Source organism: Anguilla rostrata, chromosome 9 (genome assembly GCF_018555375.3).
Source record: "Anguilla rostrata isolate EN2019 chromosome 9, ASM1855537v3, whole genome shotgun sequence".
Taxonomy (NCBI): domain Eukaryota; kingdom Metazoa; phylum Chordata; class Actinopteri; order Anguilliformes; family Anguillidae; genus Anguilla; species Anguilla rostrata.
In genome coordinates, this window is record NC_057941.1 from 26,744,963 (window position 1) to 26,764,104 (window position 19,142).

The 19,142-nt window shown below is 47.5% G+C and overlaps 1 protein-coding gene across 4 annotated transcripts in view; it reads left to right on the forward strand.

Moving 5' to 3' along the window:
- Positions 1-19,142, forward strand: part of taok1a (TAO kinase 1a) — a 41,403-nt gene that overhangs the window by 16,505 nt on the left and 5,756 nt on the right. The window contains exons 2-13 of one of the 4 annotated variants that reach the window (XM_064351415.1): positions 10,807-11,058; positions 11,489-11,560; positions 12,282-12,383; positions 13,022-13,067; positions 13,357-13,453; positions 14,111-14,224; positions 14,802-14,893; positions 15,202-15,295; positions 15,791-15,872; positions 16,437-16,604; positions 17,235-17,438; positions 18,994-19,134. In XM_064351415.1, coding sequence (XP_064207485.1) covers positions 10,927-11,058; positions 11,489-11,560; positions 12,282-12,383; positions 13,022-13,067; positions 13,357-13,453; positions 14,111-14,224; positions 14,802-14,893; positions 15,202-15,295; positions 15,791-15,872; positions 16,437-16,604; positions 17,235-17,438; positions 18,994-19,134 — 1,344 coding nt within the window. In that variant the 5' untranslated portion in view covers positions 10,807-10,926. Of the gene's footprint in view, positions 1-10,806; positions 11,059-11,488; positions 11,561-12,281; positions 12,384-13,021; positions 13,068-13,356; positions 13,454-14,110; positions 14,225-14,801; positions 14,894-15,201; positions 15,296-15,790; positions 15,873-16,436; positions 16,605-17,234; positions 17,439-17,526; positions 17,572-18,339; positions 18,362-18,505; positions 18,527-18,993; positions 19,135-19,142 lie in introns of those variants that run through there. The other 3 variants (XM_064351418.1, XM_064351416.1, XM_064351417.1) reach the window with 3 other exon arrangements.

Consider the following 19,142-nt stretch of genomic DNA (forward strand, 5'->3'; position numbering starts at 1 on the left):
TCTGAGCAGAGCTCCGCTGGGGTGGGGCCGCCTGCCTCCACAGAGGCGCCGCGCGATAAATGAAGCTTTTATTTCAGCTGTGTGTGTGTGTGCGTGTATCTGTCAGTGTCCTTGGCTTTCCGCCACCACCATCGAGAGTTGAGTGTCGTGGCACATATAGGTGGGTTATTGAGTTGCTAATCCAGGAATCCCTACTGTAGCCCTGGAGGGTTTGCTGGTTTTTATTGTTACTCAGCAGTTAACTGAACACTTTTTGCAGTTGATTACACAGTTAACCCGCCTTAATGCAATCTTTTCTATCGCTGTATAGTATATTTTCTGTTATATACAGGCTGATACTTGTTAATCATATTTATCAGCGCTCATTGCCGCCACAGACCTCCACTACTGATTCGGGGTGTCCTACACAAGCATGCAATATCTCCTCCGAATCACATGATGCCAGATGCCACGCATATTATCACTCTGCAGTTGGGCAGCTCGACTTGTGGGCACCTGACGGGGGGGGCTGGGGTGGTATGTGATGAGGTGCTGTCGTCCCAGCCAATTGAAACGCGGGTGGCGCTAGGGCCAGTTGTGCGTCGCCCGGGGGGGGGGGGGCAGCTTTGCGGCCGCAGTCGATACTGGCACCGTCCGGGATGGATCTGTTTTATAGAGTGCCAGTCACCCACCAGAAAAATAGCCAAACCATTCCCCACACCATGTTCCGTTGCGCAATGGCTCTCGCGTTACTGGATCATTCCCAGGCATCGGTTACATGTTAACAAGCGACTGGCTTCTTTCGCAGCTGCTTGTTTTGCCACTAAAATGCTTAAAGCAGTTAGGGCTTGGTGTTCTTCTGTTGATGATCTAGCAGCTAACTGACTGATAGTTCTAATCACCAAATGCTGCACCCCTCTTATAAAAGGTGTAGACTATGTGGCAACATTGAAAAGGAGGCAGTGAAGGACGTGAATCTGAGGAAGTTAAGTTTACTATTAAATGGCATTATCGTCATATCTTTATACTGTATGACCTTATTGACATTTACATAAATAATTTCCTTCGCATAGTGTGGAAAACATCTCCGTGCTCTGGTTAGGCTCATGATTGGTGATGTGTGGCAGCCATTTTGCAGAAGTATGCTTGCCACACCTAGGTGGCAATGTAAGGATGCTTGGAAGTGCCTTTCATTTGGCTTTCCAGTGCTAGTACAGTGCACACATGACATTCAGCCTTACAGTAGCATTTGTCCATCATGTTTTCATTTAAAGGATTTTCTAGCAATCACTGAGACAGTTTGTCACCACCAGTACAACGATTCCAGAGTTGATTGGTGGATAAATAATGGAGTTTGAGTCCGTGACCCGTAAATACAAAAAGGTCTTCCAAAAGATGTGTGTGTGTTTAGCTGAACTGGGCACATAACCACTTAGTTCCATAGTGCCGGGAAAAAAATGAAATGCTGAAGTCGGATTACTAAAAAAATAGACCAAAATGCATCTTAAACATAAGAGTCACTTTTTCCTGTCTGTTCCTCCTACTGTGCGTGATCTTCTCGGTTCTCGAGGTGCGGTGGGAAAGCAGATGGGAGCGTGCTCCAGGATCTGTGGAGCCCTCGTTGTGGATAAGTTCCTGTCCTCTTTTAGGGCCTGTAACCTGGTGGAAAAGGGCCGTTCGCTGTCCCTGATCTGGAGTGGAGAGTAGAGGAAGCAGGCCTGTGTGCGCTGGAAGGCTCACATTGTGTGCTGTTTGTGCCAGTGCTATTAGGCTGCTTTTATTTAATGGCAAGTTTATGCATGCTGCTTGTGCTTCATGCAATCAGTCATGTTGCCTGAAGACATTTAATTGTACCGCTAATTTCCTCTCGTATGCTCTGTGTGTGTGTGTGTGTGTGTGTGTGTGTGTGTGTGTGTGTGCGCGCGTGTGCGTGTGTTAGTGAAGTCACCAGTTAGCCGGTTCACTGGCGAATCTTTAAAGAATCTTCCACGTAGATGCAAATTTTTTGTTCCAACGTTGTAGTTAGGTTTACATTTTTGGATTCATTTCTTACCAGATCCAGCACCTTGTGTAAAGAAAGAACATTGTATACACATTTTTCCCCAAGGAGCCAAGACCGGGTTTGTGTTTGAAGCGAGGTGACCTGGTCTTGTTGGCTGCAGTGTAGGTATTTCAGATTCCCATTACAGTGTAAGTCAGTAGTGCCAATGCGGTCAAAATATGAAGTCAATAATTTTTTCCCGCAAGAACATGCAGTTCATATTTTGCAAGCCCATGGAAAGTCAATGGGTGATGTCACAGTCACAGTGTTCTTTTTTTTTTTTTTTTAACTTTTGTTTTAATAATATGTCTATGATTTCCCCCCCCCCCCCACAGTATGAGCACTGTTTTGTAACTTTTTCATTCATGCATGGAAAAAAAATTGTAATTTACTAATAGAAAACCTGTTTTTCTACAATTGCCTTGCTATGTGCCACTTCTACATACTACACTTGTTCCTGGTGTGTGGGAAGTGTCTGAATTTTTGGATACAGGTACTGCTGACAAGATGTTTCATTACAACTGACAACCAGCGTAGTTTACCTCCCTATGACGTGAGCAGAGCAGATTCTTTATCAGTATTGTAGTGAGTAGATGCAGAATCCACAGCTATACAAACTGGTTCTGTGGAGTATGTGTGGAATTGTGGTTTGGTTGTTTGAATCAGGATTGTAATCCTGGGTTTTACTACCTAAGCTGTTATAAGCAGACTATCTCTTTTTCTGCCTCCTTCTCTCTCTCTCTCTCTCTCTCTCTCTCGCTCTCTCTCTTTCTCTCTCTCTATCGCTCTCTCTCTCTCACTCCCTCTCTCTCACGTGAAAATTGCAGCATTTTGAGTTTCACTTCCTGGAGAAATGAAGCCGTTTGCACATCTAGGAATGATGCTCTTCTCTGATTGGTGGCATTCAAGCTGCGATGAAGGTTTTTTTTTTCCAAACCTGTCAGGACATCAGCTGACTGCTGATGAAATGTTTGCTTTTGAGTAATGATTTTAATGGCAATGTGTGTCGTTGTTCTACCTTTACGGATGTGACATTTACACACAAAACGGCTATTATGGACTCAAGCGAAGCAGAGCAAAAGCCGACTTATTTCTGCAACCAAAACATGTTCTTTCACAGTTCTGCCTTCACAGTGATTTTGCTGTTTTTATAAAATGGACTCTAAATTCTTATAACATAAATGTGTTCTAAGAAGCCTGCTTAACATGCATTCATCTGAAGCAAAACTCTGAGTCAATGTCTGTAATTTTAGCATTGCTAAATACACAAGGATCTTTTTTGTTTATGTTTGTTTATAGTTATGAGCAGTATTAGGGTAGGATGTAATCATTAATGCAACCCTTAAAGGTTATCTGATCAACATATAAATTATGTACATCTCTTATACGTCCACTTAATTAACTGCAATTAACTTAAAGTAAAAAAAACGAATCATTTTAAATTTTTTACATGTAATATTCTCATTTTTTATTTTTATAAAATAGTATACTGCTTTAAAACCACACAGTGAAATGCTCAGTATGAATTTTTACTCATGTTGGATTCATATGCACTTTGTTTTAGTGCTGAATTGTCATTGTGCTTTGAAGGCAGACCGTTGGTAAAATGCATGGGATCGTTTCTCGGAACGCCTTCAAGGTGCAGCTGTGTCACCAGTCAGCTGAGGCCCGTTTGCGTAGCGCTCAGCGCGGTGGCGGCGTTGGGAAGCGACGGGCGTGCTCACACCAGAGCGTGTCCTGCTCCCACCGCTCAGGTTACATTTAACGGCTGCCTGCAAGACCAGATTCACAGAGCCGCCTGGCACGTCTTCCTCCGAGCCTTCTTATCGCTCTTATCGTTTATTCCCGCAGGTTCTACATCTCAGAGATAAAATTATTAGCGAAGGTTCCCAGCCGTGGGTGTATTTACCTCTCCGCACTTCCTGCTGTGGGGCCGATCCTCCGCGCGTGGAGCGCGCCGCTCGTCTTTGTTCAGGTCAGGCGGCGGCCGTCTCTGGGCTGAGCACCGAAGGTCATCGGCTGTCTCAGCGGTCCACCTTCCTTTGAAAGTCCACTGTTGCAGACTTGTCTGTTAAGTAATGAAATGAATAACCTTTCACCTGTTATAGTCCGTTATAAAGAATTATCGCAAGTTGGTACTTCATTTGACTAAAAATGCTCATTGCGTTTTTCCCGTCGTCTCCCCTGAATTATAGGTAACAAACGAGGCCAGTCGTGTTTGGTTTATGACTAATGCCTTGTTCCCCCTGCCACAGTTAGGGTTAGACAGACGCACCGCGCCGACTCACGGACTGTCAGAATAGCGTCTTTTGTTTCACTGGAATTTGTGCAGGTATACCTGGCCTGAATCTGCTCAAGAAATGTCAGTGTTTGGCCAGTCCACATGCCTAGTTCACAGAGAGTAGTGTGTGTGCATGTAGGGTGAGGATTTGTGTGTGTGTATGTGTGTGGTGTGTGTGTGTGTGTGCGCATGTGTGCGTGTAGGATGAGTGTGCATGCTGTGTGTGGGGTGTGTGTGGAGTGCGTGCGTGCGTGCATGCGTGTGTGTGTATGTGTGTGTGTGTGTGGGGTGAGTGCATGTGTGCTGTGAGTGCATGCGTGAAAACTACGACACAGAAACAGGCATTTTCATGCATGCTACTGCTTGTCTCCTGCAGTGTTTCTCATACCAGTAAACAATAGCAGCCCCCCACCCCCAACGCGTTATATGACTGCTCAGAACGATTCTGAAGAAGTGGGCAAGCTGGTGTAACACTGAGAGTGCAGTTCTGTTGTTTTAATAAATGTTTTACCTAATTGACCATTTGTAGAATAACCATAGCTTCAGTGTATCAATTGGTTAATGCTAGAGATAAGTTATCTTCTAATGGTTGCCACCTATTATCCTGGACATATTTATAGCTAGCTTGCAGAGTAATGTCAGCCAGCTAGTTAACTTAAGCATTAAAATCAGCTACTAGCTACCTATGTTAGCTTGTTTATATAATTTCTGATTTGATATTGGCTGTAAATAGCTACTGTTGAATAGCAGTTTTTCGCTGGAGATCCTTGATTTAACATTCGTTCCTAGAGCAGCGTAATTTAATATGAAGTCTTATTGATGTTGATTGATGCCATGAGCCTTTTCTCTGCTGTCAGATGAGCATTCTAGTTTCAGAATTTTCCCCCAAGAACATTTATGGCCCCCACAAACATCCCCTTATGAGCCTCCCTTTTAGAAAATGGCCAGTCCTAGCCTGTGCACATGCATATTACAGGGTGTGTGTGTCTGTGTATAGATGTGTGTGTGTGTGTGTGTGCACGCGCACAACCCCCCTCCCCCACACACACACACATGCATATTATTAAAGTTGTTGGGAATTTGTATGAAATTGGGAGGTGAGGTTCTGCCCTCTGTGTGGGTGCTGCTTCTTTTCACCCTGCTGTCCAGCAGCGGCGGTCACTGTGTTGGATGACCAGACTTTGACCGCCCAGCTGACCAGTGAGGCAGGGAGGACCGCGCTGACTAACACTGACTAACACTGACTAAAACTGCAGCTATGCAGCGCCCTGCTGGGCTGCCCCTGACGGCCGACCCCACTCAGCCAGGGCCACTCCCCGCTTCACTGCGCTGAGAATGAGCGCCTTAGCCAGAAGCCCCGCCCCACACTCCCTTATCTGCAGCATTTTGTGGCATTTCTTTTGTTTATTTATTTTTTTTGATTTGGCCAATTACTGCTGTGTGACACAAAGGTAGCGCAGTTCTAGCTTGACAGTTTTCCAGAAATGTTTGATATCTGTCAGCCGCTTGAAAGTCATTCAGCCAAGCTTTGTGGCAAAGTCTGGAGTGAAATTACGAGCTAAACTGGGCCACAGTACTTCAGCACAGTCGTGCTTTAAGGACTCAGGGCACAGCTTTGTGGAGCCTCCTTCTCTCTGCAGTCCTGCCGTACGCTCTGTGGTGACCACTTCTGCAGTGGGAGTGCTGCCCTCCAGTTGTCAGCATGGATTGTGCATGAAATCAGACATTATCAAACAAACCCCCCTTTGGGTCAAAAATGAATACTAAACTAGATTTTATTTCGTTTTATTTGACCTTGTGTTTAGATTTGTACATTTTGTTCCATTGTCACCTGAGAGCTGGCTGTAGTGTTCAGAAATGCTTGAAGGTTGCCAGGGGAACAGCTCAGCATTTCGTAGCGCAGTGTGAATGGCATCAGACTGGCTGCGTGCCGGCATTCAGGCCTTATCAGACTCAGGTGCCAAAGGGGCCTGGTCTCTCCCTGTGAAAGGGGTTCTTTTAATAATTTTTTATGGGCTTTTCAGCTTTATTGGACAGGGCAGTGTAGAGAGACAGGAAGCATGGGGAAGAGAGAGGGAGAGACGTGCGACAAAGGTCGCGCGGTCGGATTCGAACCGCCGACGTCGCGGCTCGTAATGAGCGCGTGCACAGTGCTCCACAGGCCACGCCACGAGACACCCGGTGAAAGGGGTTCTCACACCCTTACCCTCTGCACACTAAACCCTAAAGCAACACTGCTGAGGAATAAAGCTGCGCACCGTGTCCCCAAAAAACTACAGAAAGAACACCGTGCAGTTGAGCGGGCTGAGGAGCGAGGAACCAGTTTCGCAGTGGAGAATTCTCCATTTCCTACCACAAGAATGTGTGATGTCAGCGTGTGACATTCCCCCTGCATGAGCAATAAAAATGGACACTGCGTTTCCCACTGCTGGTATTTGTTCATTTATTTTTATTTATTTATTTTTTGAAATCCCAAGTATCTATATAGGCTGCAGAGCAGGGCTGTCCGAACTCTGTGCTGGGGATCCACTGTGTGCGCTCATGCTCTCTCCACCCAGATTTCTCAATCCCTCAAGGTAATTGAAAACATGCATTTAAGTGGGTCTGCGATTCTTGTCTGGAGAGTGATTTTGAGGTAATGGCAGTTTGGCTCATTACCATTTGCATTGTGTTTACTCTCCTCAGGCTCATGGTGGTTTGGTAACCAACCAGATGTCAATACTTCCAACGTTTTGGACTCTATTTTTGATAGACTCAATTTGTCATTGAGTCTGTCAGCTATAGGTCATTACCTTCTTTATAAGGAACAGCCACAATGCATTAGGCTGATTTTTTACCGTTTCCCTTCTCTCTCTCTTCCCCCTCTCCCCTCTCACGCACACACACACGCTGCGTCACACGGCCATAAGGAGTAATAGATAGACGGAGGGAGCGAGAGAGGGGACAGAGGGAGGGAGATGATAGAGAGAAGGAAGCTGGATATGTGACCTTTGTTTTAGTTTAAATAAGCAGCCTCACCATTTCCCCGCTTGCTGTGATAACTGTCCTGTTTCGCCTGCTTCGCCCCCTCTTAGAAGTGTTTCAGAAAGACGTTTGAAGGCTTGTTATATATGGGGTCTGAAGACCACTAACAACATGTTGATTGGTTGAACTGCGAGACAGGACTGGCGATAACTCTATCTGTTGTCCTCTGGACCTCCCACTCAAGTTACTGAAGCAAAAGAAAAGTAAAAAGAATATTCTAGAAGTTTGTTGCTTTGACTTTTTAGATGGTGGCACACCCCTGTAAATCAATGAGAAGAACTTCAGAGACACTTCAGAGAGTTCAGAGGCTTTTTTGCCTGCATGCCTGTATTACCATAAATGCAACCTGTCCTATTTTCCAGACAAACTGACAGTTTTGTGATGACATTGGCCTTTTGATGGATTTTAAAATGTTTGGCGACATTCAATAAAAATGAAAGGGGTAATTTAAATGATTACAGAATGACGCCTCAAACATCCATACTGCAATAGTTCTGTTCCTGTCTTCTCTGTTTGGTATGGTGACCTATGCATCCTTCTGTCATCATTTCCTCTGTCACCCTATTTATTAGAAACACGGCTTAGTGGAGAAGGCAATCTGGATACATCATTCTGTCTGAATGTAACATTTGTTTATGAGGGTGGTCTTGAAATTGTAGCAGTAACCCATTGTGGCATCCGGTTAAAAAGGAGTTTCTACTCCAGTTCCAAACCAAAACACGGTGTTTGGAAAGCTCAGCTCACCCCACTGCCGCCACCAGTCACCGGCTCACTGGCCCCGCCCCGTTAGTGCCCGGCAGATGCACGCCATTGGGCGTCGGTTGCTTGGACACAATGTGCTTTTTGTTGGTGGGGGGCATAAGGGCTGAAGAAGCCGTTTCTCTCGTCAGCAGACGGACTGGGCTTAGCGTGGCCACCGCTCGCTCGCTCGCTCGCTCGCTCGCTCTGAGGCCACCGCTCGCTCGCTCGCTCTCTGAGGCCACCGCTCGCTCGCTCGCTCTGAGGCCACCGCTCGCTCGCTCGCTCTGAGGCCACCGCTCGCTCGCTCTGAGGCCACCGCTCGCTCGCTCGCTCTGAGGCCACCGCTCGCTCGCTCGCTCTGAGGCCACCGCTCGCTCGCTCTGCACGCGAGGCCAGGTGGGATTAAACACCCCGTTTAGGCCTCAGGTCAGCGCGGGGTCAGCCGGGACAGGCCCTTTACCCCTCTGCGCAGGCGTCTGCGTGCCCTGTCCCGCTGCACTCAGCTCCGCTGCTGTGTGCCCTGTCAGGACCTTTACTTTCAGTCCCTGTACTACAGTGGTACCCAACCCTGTTCCTGGAGATCTACCGTCCGGTTGGCATTCATTTCAACCCTAATTTGGCACACCTGACTCTACTAATTAGTAGCTCACCAAGACCGACCTCTAGCTGTTGAATGAATTGCACTTTGTAAGGGTTGGAGTGAAAATCTACAGGATGGTAGATCTCCAGGAACAGGGTTGGTTACCACTGCTGTACTAGAACTGCTCTGCAGTTAGCTGCTATGAGAGCCTAACTGTGCCCTATGAGAGAGCCTAACTGTGCTCTATGAGAGAGCCTAACTGTGCCCTATGAGAGCCTAACTGTGCCCTGTGAGAGAGCCTAACTGTGCCCTATGAGAGAGCCTAACTGTGCTCTATGAGAGAGCCTAACTGTGCCCTATGAGAGCCTAACTGTGCCCTGTGTGAGAGCCTAACTGTGCTCTATGAGAGAGCCTAACTGTGCCCTATGAGAGAGCCTAACTGTGCCCTATGAGAGCCTAACTGTGCTCTATGTGAGAGCCTAACTGTGCCCTATGAGAGAGCCTAACTGTGCCCTATGAGAGAGCCTAACTGTGCCCTATGAGAGCCTAACTGTGCCCTATGAGAGAGCCTAACTGTGCTCTATGAGAGCCTAACTGTGCTCTATGAGAGAGCCTAACTGTGCCCTATGAGAGAGCCTAACTGTGCCCTATGAGAGAGCCTAACTGTGCCCTATGAGAGAGTCTAACTGTGCTCTATGAGAGAGTCTAACTGTGCTCTATGAGAGAGCCTAACTGTGCCCTATGAGAGCCTAACTGTGCTCTATGAGAGAGCCTAACTGTGCCCTATGAGAGTCTAACTGTGCTCTATGTGAGAGCCTAACTGTGCCCTATGAGAGAGCCTAACTGTGCCTATGGAGAGCCTAACTGTGCCCTATGAGAGCCTAACTGTGCCCTATGAGAGAGCCTAACTGTGCCTATGAGAGATCTAACTGTGCCTATGAGAGTCTAACTGTGCCCTATGAGAGCCTAACTGTGCTCTATGTGAGAGCCTAACTGTGCCCTATGAGAGAGCCTAACTGTGCCCTATGAGAGAGCCTAACTGTGCCCTATGAGAGAGCCTAACTGTGCTCTATGTGAGAGCCTAACTGTGCCCTATGAGAGAGCCTAACTGTGCTCTATGAGAGAGTCTAACTGTGCTCTATGAGAGAGTCTAACTGTGCCCTATGAGAGCCTAACTGTGCTCTATGTGAGAGCCTAACTGTGCCCTATGAGAGAGCCTAACTGTGCCCTATGAGAGAGCCTAACTGTGCCCTATGAGAGAGCCTAACTGTGCTCTATGTGAGAGCCTAACTGTGCCCTATGAGAGAGCCTAACTGTGCCCTATGAGAGAGCCTAACTGTGCCCTATGAGAGAGCCTAACTGTGCTCTATGAGAGAGTCTAACTGTGCTCTATGAGAGAGTCTAACTGTGCCGTATGAGAGCCTAACTGTGCCCTATGAGAGAGCCTAACTGTGCCCTATGAGAGAGCCTAACTGTGCCCTATGAGAACCTAACTGTGCCCAACTGTGCCCTATGAGAGAGCCTGACTGTGCTCTATGAGAGTCTAACTGTCCCATGTGAGAGACTCTACAGCTCAACTGTGCCCTATGAGAGTCTATCTATGCTCTGTGAGGGACTCTTCAGCTGAACTGTACCCTTTCTGTGCTGCTGCTTTTGTATTACTGATGCTAACTTAAGTTTTTCACTTTGTGTGGCTCTTCTGAAGAGAAGCAGGTGCAAATAACAGAATTGAATGTACTGTAAGTGTAGTCAAAATCGTGTAGACGTGAGTTTGGTGTGGGTTATCCCACTTATTACATGGGTAATTAACTTACAAAAGAAATCGGTCAATAATTTGACACAAAATATTTATTTAGTATTGTCTAATGGGAGTACTGTAGTATGATACAAGGCAAGTTACTGATGGAATAATAGTCTTCTTGACTCCAGGTGTCACAAGTTAGCAAATTAGAAAATTAACCGCCCTTCTTTCTGTGGAGTGATATGCACTTTAAGCATTTTAAGATAAAACCTCTGTTGCCCATAGCAGTGGTCTGATATTTCTGAATAACAATGCCTGAAGCGGCCAATCAGAAGCGAGCATTCGGCAGAGGCGCGTAATGAAGGTGGGAAAGGAATGAAGTGGAGCGGAACAGAGTGTAATGTACCGTCTCCCTGCAGGTGCTCATGCGCACAAGGCCGCCTTCCTGCAGATGAGCCATCGGCGGGGGCTGTCGCAGCGCAGTCGCAGTCGCAGGCCCAGATAGTCCCCGGCGGCCGCGGCGGCGCCCCCTTCCCAGCATGCCCTCCACCAGTCGGGCGGGGAGCCTGAAGGACCCCGAGATCGCGGACCTCTTCTTCAAGGAGGACCCCGAGAAGCTGTTCTCCGACCTGCGCGAGATCGGACATGGCAGCTTCGGGGCTGTGTACTTCGTACGTATTAGCGCCTCCCTGCTGTGGCCGCGCCCCTTCGCTCAAGATCCCAGCTTCATCATGTCTGTCCTTGTCCACATCCCTAGTAATAACTGCATGAACTATATAGCAGTTTTCTCAAAATGTAAAGATAGTTTGTGCAGTGAAAGGTGAAAATAGATACAAAAGTAAGTGTGCCTGATGTATGAAAAACAAAGTAATATCAATTCACTACATGAGGCTACCACCAGAGAAAGACGCAAGTGTACTGCATGAAAAACAAAATGGCGTCAGGTCACCACATGAGGCCACTACCAAGGAATGTTTCTTAATGTTCGCTCTCTGCTCAAGCAGGTAGTTTTGCCACTGAGTATTTGAATGTATGCGTGCTGGCTTTAACGCAGTAACCACACTGACGGACGTGTCGTTTGTGTGTGTCCACCCCCCTCAGGCCCGGGACATCCGGACCACAGAGGTGGTGGCCATTAAGAAGATGTCCTACAGCGGGAAGCAGTCCAACGAGGTGAGGCTCTCTCAGCGCCCCCGATGATAAGCACAGATGATAAATTATCCATCGTCTAGAACAGTTTGAGATGGCAATTTGATTGGTCAGAGTTAAAGGGTGACCCACATGCAGTTGGACCCTGGGATGTGTTATTTGATTAGTGAACAGGTGAATAAATGAAGTGGAATGGGTTTTGGTTGCCAGTGAAAGGTGACCGTAATGAAAGTGCAAAACGGAGGTGCGATTTAACCCCCTGCCGAGTTGGTCGAGGTCATTAAGCCGCCGTCCGCTGCTCTGCTTTACTTGTAATTTCAGATTAGCAGATAATCAGATTAGATGTAATCTGGGAGAGCAAGAGCTCTCGCTAACCTCAAAGCCTCACCCTCTGGGTGCGATCACCTGACCAGTGCTGGGCCCGAGTCTGCTTGGGATCAGCTGAGGCCTGCAAAATGCAGGAGGCTTCCTGGAGTGTGTTCCTAAACCCCTTTCCCCTGATTCCATCGGGCCTAATTATTCATTAGCCATTTGGTCCAAATCAGATGAATGAATGTATACCTCTGTGGTTAAGTACTTCTTTGAACTATATTATATGTAGGGCACTGGTAAATTTCTGCTGTTTCAACTGGCCACAGAATAGAGCTTTAATCGCCCCAGCTATTTGGGTGTAGTAGTTTTTATGTTTATACACTTTATTTTATGTTGTGATGTGAATATCCTCTTTCCTTCTCTCTCTGTACAGAAATGGCAGGACATAATCAAAGAAGTGAAGTTCCTACAGAGAATTCAGCACCCGAACAGCATAGAGTACAAAGGATGCTACCTGCGTGAGCACACTGCCTGGGTGAGAGCCAGCGGACTGCCACCGTTTGGTGGATAAGAAGCTCAACAGTACCGTTTAGGAGCACAGACTTTTCCTGACGTTCTAAACAAGCAAATTGTTTCTCCAGTATTAAAATTAGTTTGAAATGGATGATTCTAGTCTTTAAATTTGTTTGAAATTGATGATTCGCCAATTAAACAGTCATATTTTGGTGAATATTATTTCTGTTGTTATTGGTTAAACTGTCAGAAGTCCTCATCAAAATGGAATATACTGAAAATACTGTATATCAATAAAATATATTCTGATTCTGATCACAATGTATGGGCAAGTTTGTGAACTATTGCGCTCACACATATTGTAATATGTTTTTGTTTAAATAGACTGCTGCGAAGTGTACTCATCATTTCATTTTAAAAAGTGTGTATAATTACAATGTACTGCATTATATTCCATTTCCACAAGGGAGTGGAGATCATGATTTTTATAAAGGGGGATACTGAGCCCCCTAGTGTAGAGAAAGAGCATTGCAATGCTGGTTGACCAGTGTTCCAGTGTTGTTTTGAGAAGACAGAAGCACTCAGTTGATGTGAGCTATGTAACATTGAATGTGAATGGATAAATAACCCCTCCCCCTGATTTTCTCCCATTCTCCTCAGCTGGTCATGGAATACTGTCTAGGCTCAGCTTCGGACCTGCTGGAAGGTGACCACCATTTTATTTAGCGTCTAATCTGTTTTTAATAATCGCAACCCCTGTGCTTTACACTAAATAACTCCGCTGGCTGATTAGCTCATATCCGTGAAGGGTTTTGATATTCATTCAGAGCCCAGAAATCAGTTTTCCAGTAATAGTGCGATAATAAGACGTACATTGTTTGGATCGTCTCTAGGGCTTTTTCTTGTATTGAGTGCGATCTTTATTTTTTGCACGGAGTTCTGTCTTTATGCTTTTGTTTTACTGACTGCTGTCTTTATGTTCCTCTTTCCTTCAGTTCATAAAAAACCACTCCAGGAAATAGAAATAGCTGCAATTACCCATGGTGCATTGCAGGGCTTGGCCTACCTTCATTCCCACAACATGATTCACAGGTTAGCCGTGTGCTTGTGGGCATGAGTGTGTCCTTGTGTGTGTGTGTGTTGTATGCGTGTTTCCTGGCTCTGCTGTGACATATTGGGAGTAGCATGTTTTGATGGGGAAGTGTAGTGCACTAGAAGGTCCACCATAGTTTTGCACAACTGAAGTGGAAAGCAGCTGTAGGAACATCGCTGAGATCTCTAGGGTAGGAATTCCAGGTGACAGGATCTTATCAAAGGAACTCCCACACGCCGTGTTTTTGCAGGTTTCACATACCTGTTGCCACATTGAGACATGCTAAAATTTCATTCAGCAGACCTTCGGAGCCAAACATCTTCTCCCTAGGTGACAGAGTAATGACATGATTGTCCCAGATATAAGAGCTCATATAGCACAGTACAATACTCTGTGACTTTGTTTTTTTAGAGATCGTTTGATTCAGGGTAGAGAGGGGGAGTGCAGTTACATTCACAATCACAGTATGAATTTAATGTCTGCATTTAAACGAATGTTGTTCTGATATAGTTACAGTAGCCCGGGATTGTATGTTTGAGTTAAACACTCTATTTAGCTATTCCTTAGGCAGTGTCCACACAGATTAGGCATCTGGGAAGTGCTATTACATTTAAATGTTTTCTTAATTAGCTGATCTCTCCTGTCCCACGTTGCAGAGATATCAAGGCTGGAAATATCCTGCTGACAGAGCCCGGACAGGTGAAGCTGGCCGATTTTGGCTCCGCCTCCATTGCCTCTCCCGCCAACTCCTTTGTGGGGACGCCATATTGGTGAGTGACGTTTTGTGGACTTATGAGGACTGTGATGTGTGAAACACCTCCTTGTGAGCACATTGCAGAATCTCTGTAGGAGTGCTGTTAGAATGATAAACGAGCATTTTTGCTAAGTGCAGGGTATATCTGTGTGCTGGATGAACTCTTACCATGAGTTGTGGAATGTGCCACCTCTTCTGGTCTCTGCTTATACTCTCAGCGAAAAGTCACCCATAGCATTCAGTGGTTTATCTTCCCCCAGAGTTTACCAGGAATTTCTTCCAGTTCGGTTTAGTCAATTCAGGAAATGACTGAAATTCCCTGAATTCATTAACATGATTCTCGTAGACCATTATGGGGATTTTTCAGGCCATTCATTTAATTTCAGTTCATTTCCTATATTGACCCCAATCCTGTGTTTCACAAGTTTAATATTAACTTTTGGTTGTATTGTGTATGGAAATATGGAACATATTAAACATTTAAAAAAACAAAGCAGACTTCTGTGTATGTGTGTCTGCTCGTGTCTCTGAGCACCACTGAGTATAGGGAGTGCCAGAGAACTTCACACTGTCTCTCCCGCTCCCTCTCTCAGGATGGCCCCAGAGGTGATCCTGGCCATGGATGAGGGCCAGTACGATGGGAAGGTGGATGTCTGGTCTCTGGGAATTACCTGCATTGAATTAGGTGAGGCCTCGGTTCAGCTCAGAGGGCGTGTCTTACCTGCGACGCTTCGTCTCAAGGTGTTATTCCCCTGTGTGTGTATTCAGGCTTCATGAGTAAAAGCATTTTAACTGTGTGTGTGGTAGAGGCGGTGTAGCACTGAACTTGTGGTATACTCACATCGGTAGAGCTGGTTTTGCGCTCGACCTGCCGGGTGCTCACGCGGTGGATTTGGCAGAGTGATGAGCTCGCCTGATACTCGCTCGGCGCAGCTGGCGTGTGATGTCATCCCTCACGCGTAACCCATGAGCCTCTGCTCTGTGTGCTTCCAGCTGAGAGGAAACCGCCGCTGTTCAATATGAATGCGATGAGTGCCTTATACCACATAGCGCAGAATGAGAGCCCAACACTGCAGTCAAGTGAATGGTGAGTCAACATCTGTTGTTATCAATCAGTGATCATAATGGTGATGCTGGTGGTGTTGTCATTCATCCTGTAGTTGTTATCGTTTTTGTTATGGTAATTCCTTCAGCTGAAGCCCTTAATCCAGAATGGTGCTCGAGGCCATTATGGAAAGATAGTTAGAATGCAAATTATAAGAGCATCATTTGCTATGATGGGTTTTTTTTCCTCATTGATACTTTCGTTGTAATATAATGCATTCATTCTTTCATTTGTACCGCACCTTCATTTCACAAAATCATCTCAGTTTGTTTTTAAGATGACAAATACATGCACTTTGAGTAATTGCAGCAGTGATGTTTAGCTGCAGGAAAACCACAAAAGACCTCTTTCTGGTTTATAGTAATCCTGTTATTGATGTGGTTGCTGTGAATAATTTAGTCCATGTCGTACTCTTTCATTGTTGTGAGGAACTAAGGTTCTCTTTCTCTTCTTTGCTCTCTCCCTCTCTCTCCACAGGACCGATTACTTTAGGAACTTTGTGGATTCTTGCCTTCAGAAACTCCCCCAGGACAGGCCGGACTCTGAGGATCTGCTGAAGGTGTGGTCCGTTTGGAGCCCCCCCCCCCCCCTCGTAGTTGTGCTGTATTCATTCGCTAGTCATCCCCCCCCCCTCCTGTGTTTATAGTGTGAGCGCTGAGTCAGTAGAGGTGGGAAGATTAACCCACAGTCAGTGCTGTCCTTACCCTTTTACATTATGGCGGTGTCCAGGGTAACTTGCACAGATGACATTTTTCCATGCAATCCAGTTGTACAGCTGGATATTTTGATGAAGCAAAGCAGGTTCAAGGGCATAATGGCAACTCCCCAGCTGGAAAATGAACCCACTACCTTCTCTAACCATTGTGCTGCACTGCCTTTCAGTCTCATCTCTGTCCTCTACCATCCTGCCCTCTTAATTCTGCTCTGTCTCTCTGTCTCTCCCTGTCTCAGTGCTGTCCAGTTCTAGAATAGTTTATGGGCATGCCATATGAACTCTATATGGTTTTACACAAACAGAAATGAAACGCCCCTGTAACTGCAGCACGGCATGCGATGGAGTAACAAACCGGGCCGAGTGAGAAACGTAAAACCTCCCCCTCTCTCCCTCCGCCCCTTCTCCCAGCATGCCTTTGTCCAGCGGGAGCGGCCCGAGTCGGTCCTGATGGACCTGATCCTGCGGACCAAGGACGCCGTGCGCGAGCTGGACAACCTGCAGTACCGCAAGATGAAGAAGATCCTGTTCCAGGAGGCGCACAACGGGCCGGCCGCCGAGGCCCCGGACGGAGAGGAGGTGGGCCAGCGCTCCGCCTCCCCTCTTTCATCAGCGCGTCTCCTCTCCCTCCCTCCTGTCTCGCCCCCGTTACGCCTCTCTCTCTCTCTCTCTCTCTCTCTCTCTCTCTCTCTCTCTAAATCTCTCTCTCTCTCTCCTCGGCGGTGCTTGGTCCAGCAGTTAGGGTTTGATGCGCTGGGACAGAAGCGCGTGTGCGGAAGGAAATGAAACCCTGCTCTCCTGTCTGTGTGTGCTGATGACACAGGAAACTGCTGCTGCTCGTGACTCATATTCATTACAATACATAACGTGCATTTATGCCACAGACCCAGAGTTTTGTGGGCTGTCTTTATATAATGTTATGCCCCCCCATCCCGCCCAGAATATGACTTTGAGCTGTGCTTCCACACCCTCTGGTTAGGTTACAGTGCATTCATTTAGCAAACAGTTGTCCAGAGCTGCTTATTAAACAAAATACGCAAGTTGACTGAGAGATTAGGCAAGAGCAGTATTCAACGTGTATGTGTGTGCTTGTGCGTGTGTGTGTGTGTGCATGTATGTGCATGTGTGTGTGTATGCACATGCGTGTGTGTGTATGTGTGTATGCGTGTGTGTGCGCGCATGTGCTTTTGGTACTGCCCCCCTCTGCAGGAGCCGGAGCAGGGCGTGGGTCGGACGGGCACGGTGAGCAGTGTGGGCAGTAACCAGTCCATCCCCAGCATGTCCATCAGCGCCAGCTCCCAGAGCAGCTCCGTCAACAGCCTCCCCGACGCCGCCGACGACAAGAGCGAGCTGGACATGATGGACGGAGACCACACCGTCATGTCCAACAGCTCCGTCATCCACCTCAAACCGGTCAGTGTCCCACAGTCATTCACCTCAAACCGGTCAGTGTCCCACAGTCAGTCATCTCAAACCGGTCAGTGCCCCACAGTCATTCACCTCAAACCGGTCAGTGTCCAACAGCTCCGTCATCCACCTCAAACCGGTCAGTGTCCCACAGTCATTCACCTCAAACCGGTCAGTGTCCCACAGTCAGTCATCTCAAACCGGTCAGTGTCCCACAGTCATTCTCCTCAAACCGCTCAGTGCCCCACAGCTCCGTCATTCACCTCAAACCGGTCAGTGCCCCACAGCTCCGTCATTCACCTCAAACCGCTCAGTGTCCCACAGTCAGTCATTCACCTCAAACCGGTCAGTGTCCCACAGTCATTCACCTCAAACCGGTCAGTGCCCCACAGCTCCGTCATTCACCTCAAACCGGTCAGTGCCCCACAGTCATTCACCTCAAACCGGTCAGTGCCCCACAGCTCCGTCATTCACCTCAAACCGGTCAGTGCCCCACAGCTCCGTCATTCACCTCAAACCGGTCAGTGTCCCACAGCTCCGTCATTCACCTCAAACCGGTCAGTGCCCCACAGCTCCGTCATTCACCTCAAACCGGTCAGTGTCCCACAGTCATTCACCTCAAACCGGTCAGTGTCCCACAGCTCCGTCATTCACCTCAAACTGGTCAGTGCCCCACAGTCATTCACCTCAAACCGGTCAGTGCCCCACAGTCATTCACCTCAAACCGGTCAGTGCCCCACAGCCATTCACCTCAAACCAGTCAGTGTCCCACAGCTCCGTCATTCACCCCAAACCGGTCAGTGTCCCACAGTCATTCACCTCAAACCGGTCAGTGTCCCACAGTCATTCACCTCAAACCGGTCAGTGTCCCACAGCTCCGTCATTCACCTCAAACCGGTCAGTGTCCCACAGTCATCCACCTCAAACCGGTCAGTGTCCCACAGTCATTCACCTCAAACCGGTCAGTGTCCCACAGTCAGTCATCTCAAACCGGTCAGTGTCCCACAGTCATTCACCTCAAACCGGTCAGTGTCCCACAGTCATTCACCTCAAACCGGTCAGTGTCCAACAGCTCCGTCATTCACCTCAAACCGGTCAGTGCCCCACAGTCAGTCACCTCAAACCAGTCAGTGTCCCACAGCTCTGTCATTCACCTCAAACCGGTCAGTGTCCCACAGTCAGTCATCTCAAACCTGTCAGTGTCCCACAGTCAGTCATCTCAAACCGGTCTGTGACTCAGTGTCCAGTTACTCTATCATTTTTCTCCAACTGTTCAGTGCCCCAGTTTTCATGGTGTCCACTTGCATAATTTAAAAAATTTAGAGCGAAATAACTGGCTATTACAACTTGTGAATTAATCATCAAACCTGGAGCCCTCTGGTTACAAGACGAGACACTTAGAATATCCACCACACTGGCTCCACAGTTCCAGCGTAGTAATAAGAGTGACTGGACTGGAAACGGTGCAGTGTTTTCTTTTCTTACTCAGCGTGTGCTGGTCGTTCTGGTGGCGCAGTGTGTTTGGAGTGTGCTGAGTGCTGTGTGTGTGTGTGCTCCTCAGGAGGAGGAGGAGAGCTACCCGGAGGACCCCGAGCCCCACAGCAGACCCTCTGAGCCGCAGTCACCCCCCGCTCAGACCCCGCGCCAGAAACCCCACTACCGCAACCGCGAACACTTCGCCACCATCCGGACGGCCTCGCTGGTGAGAGC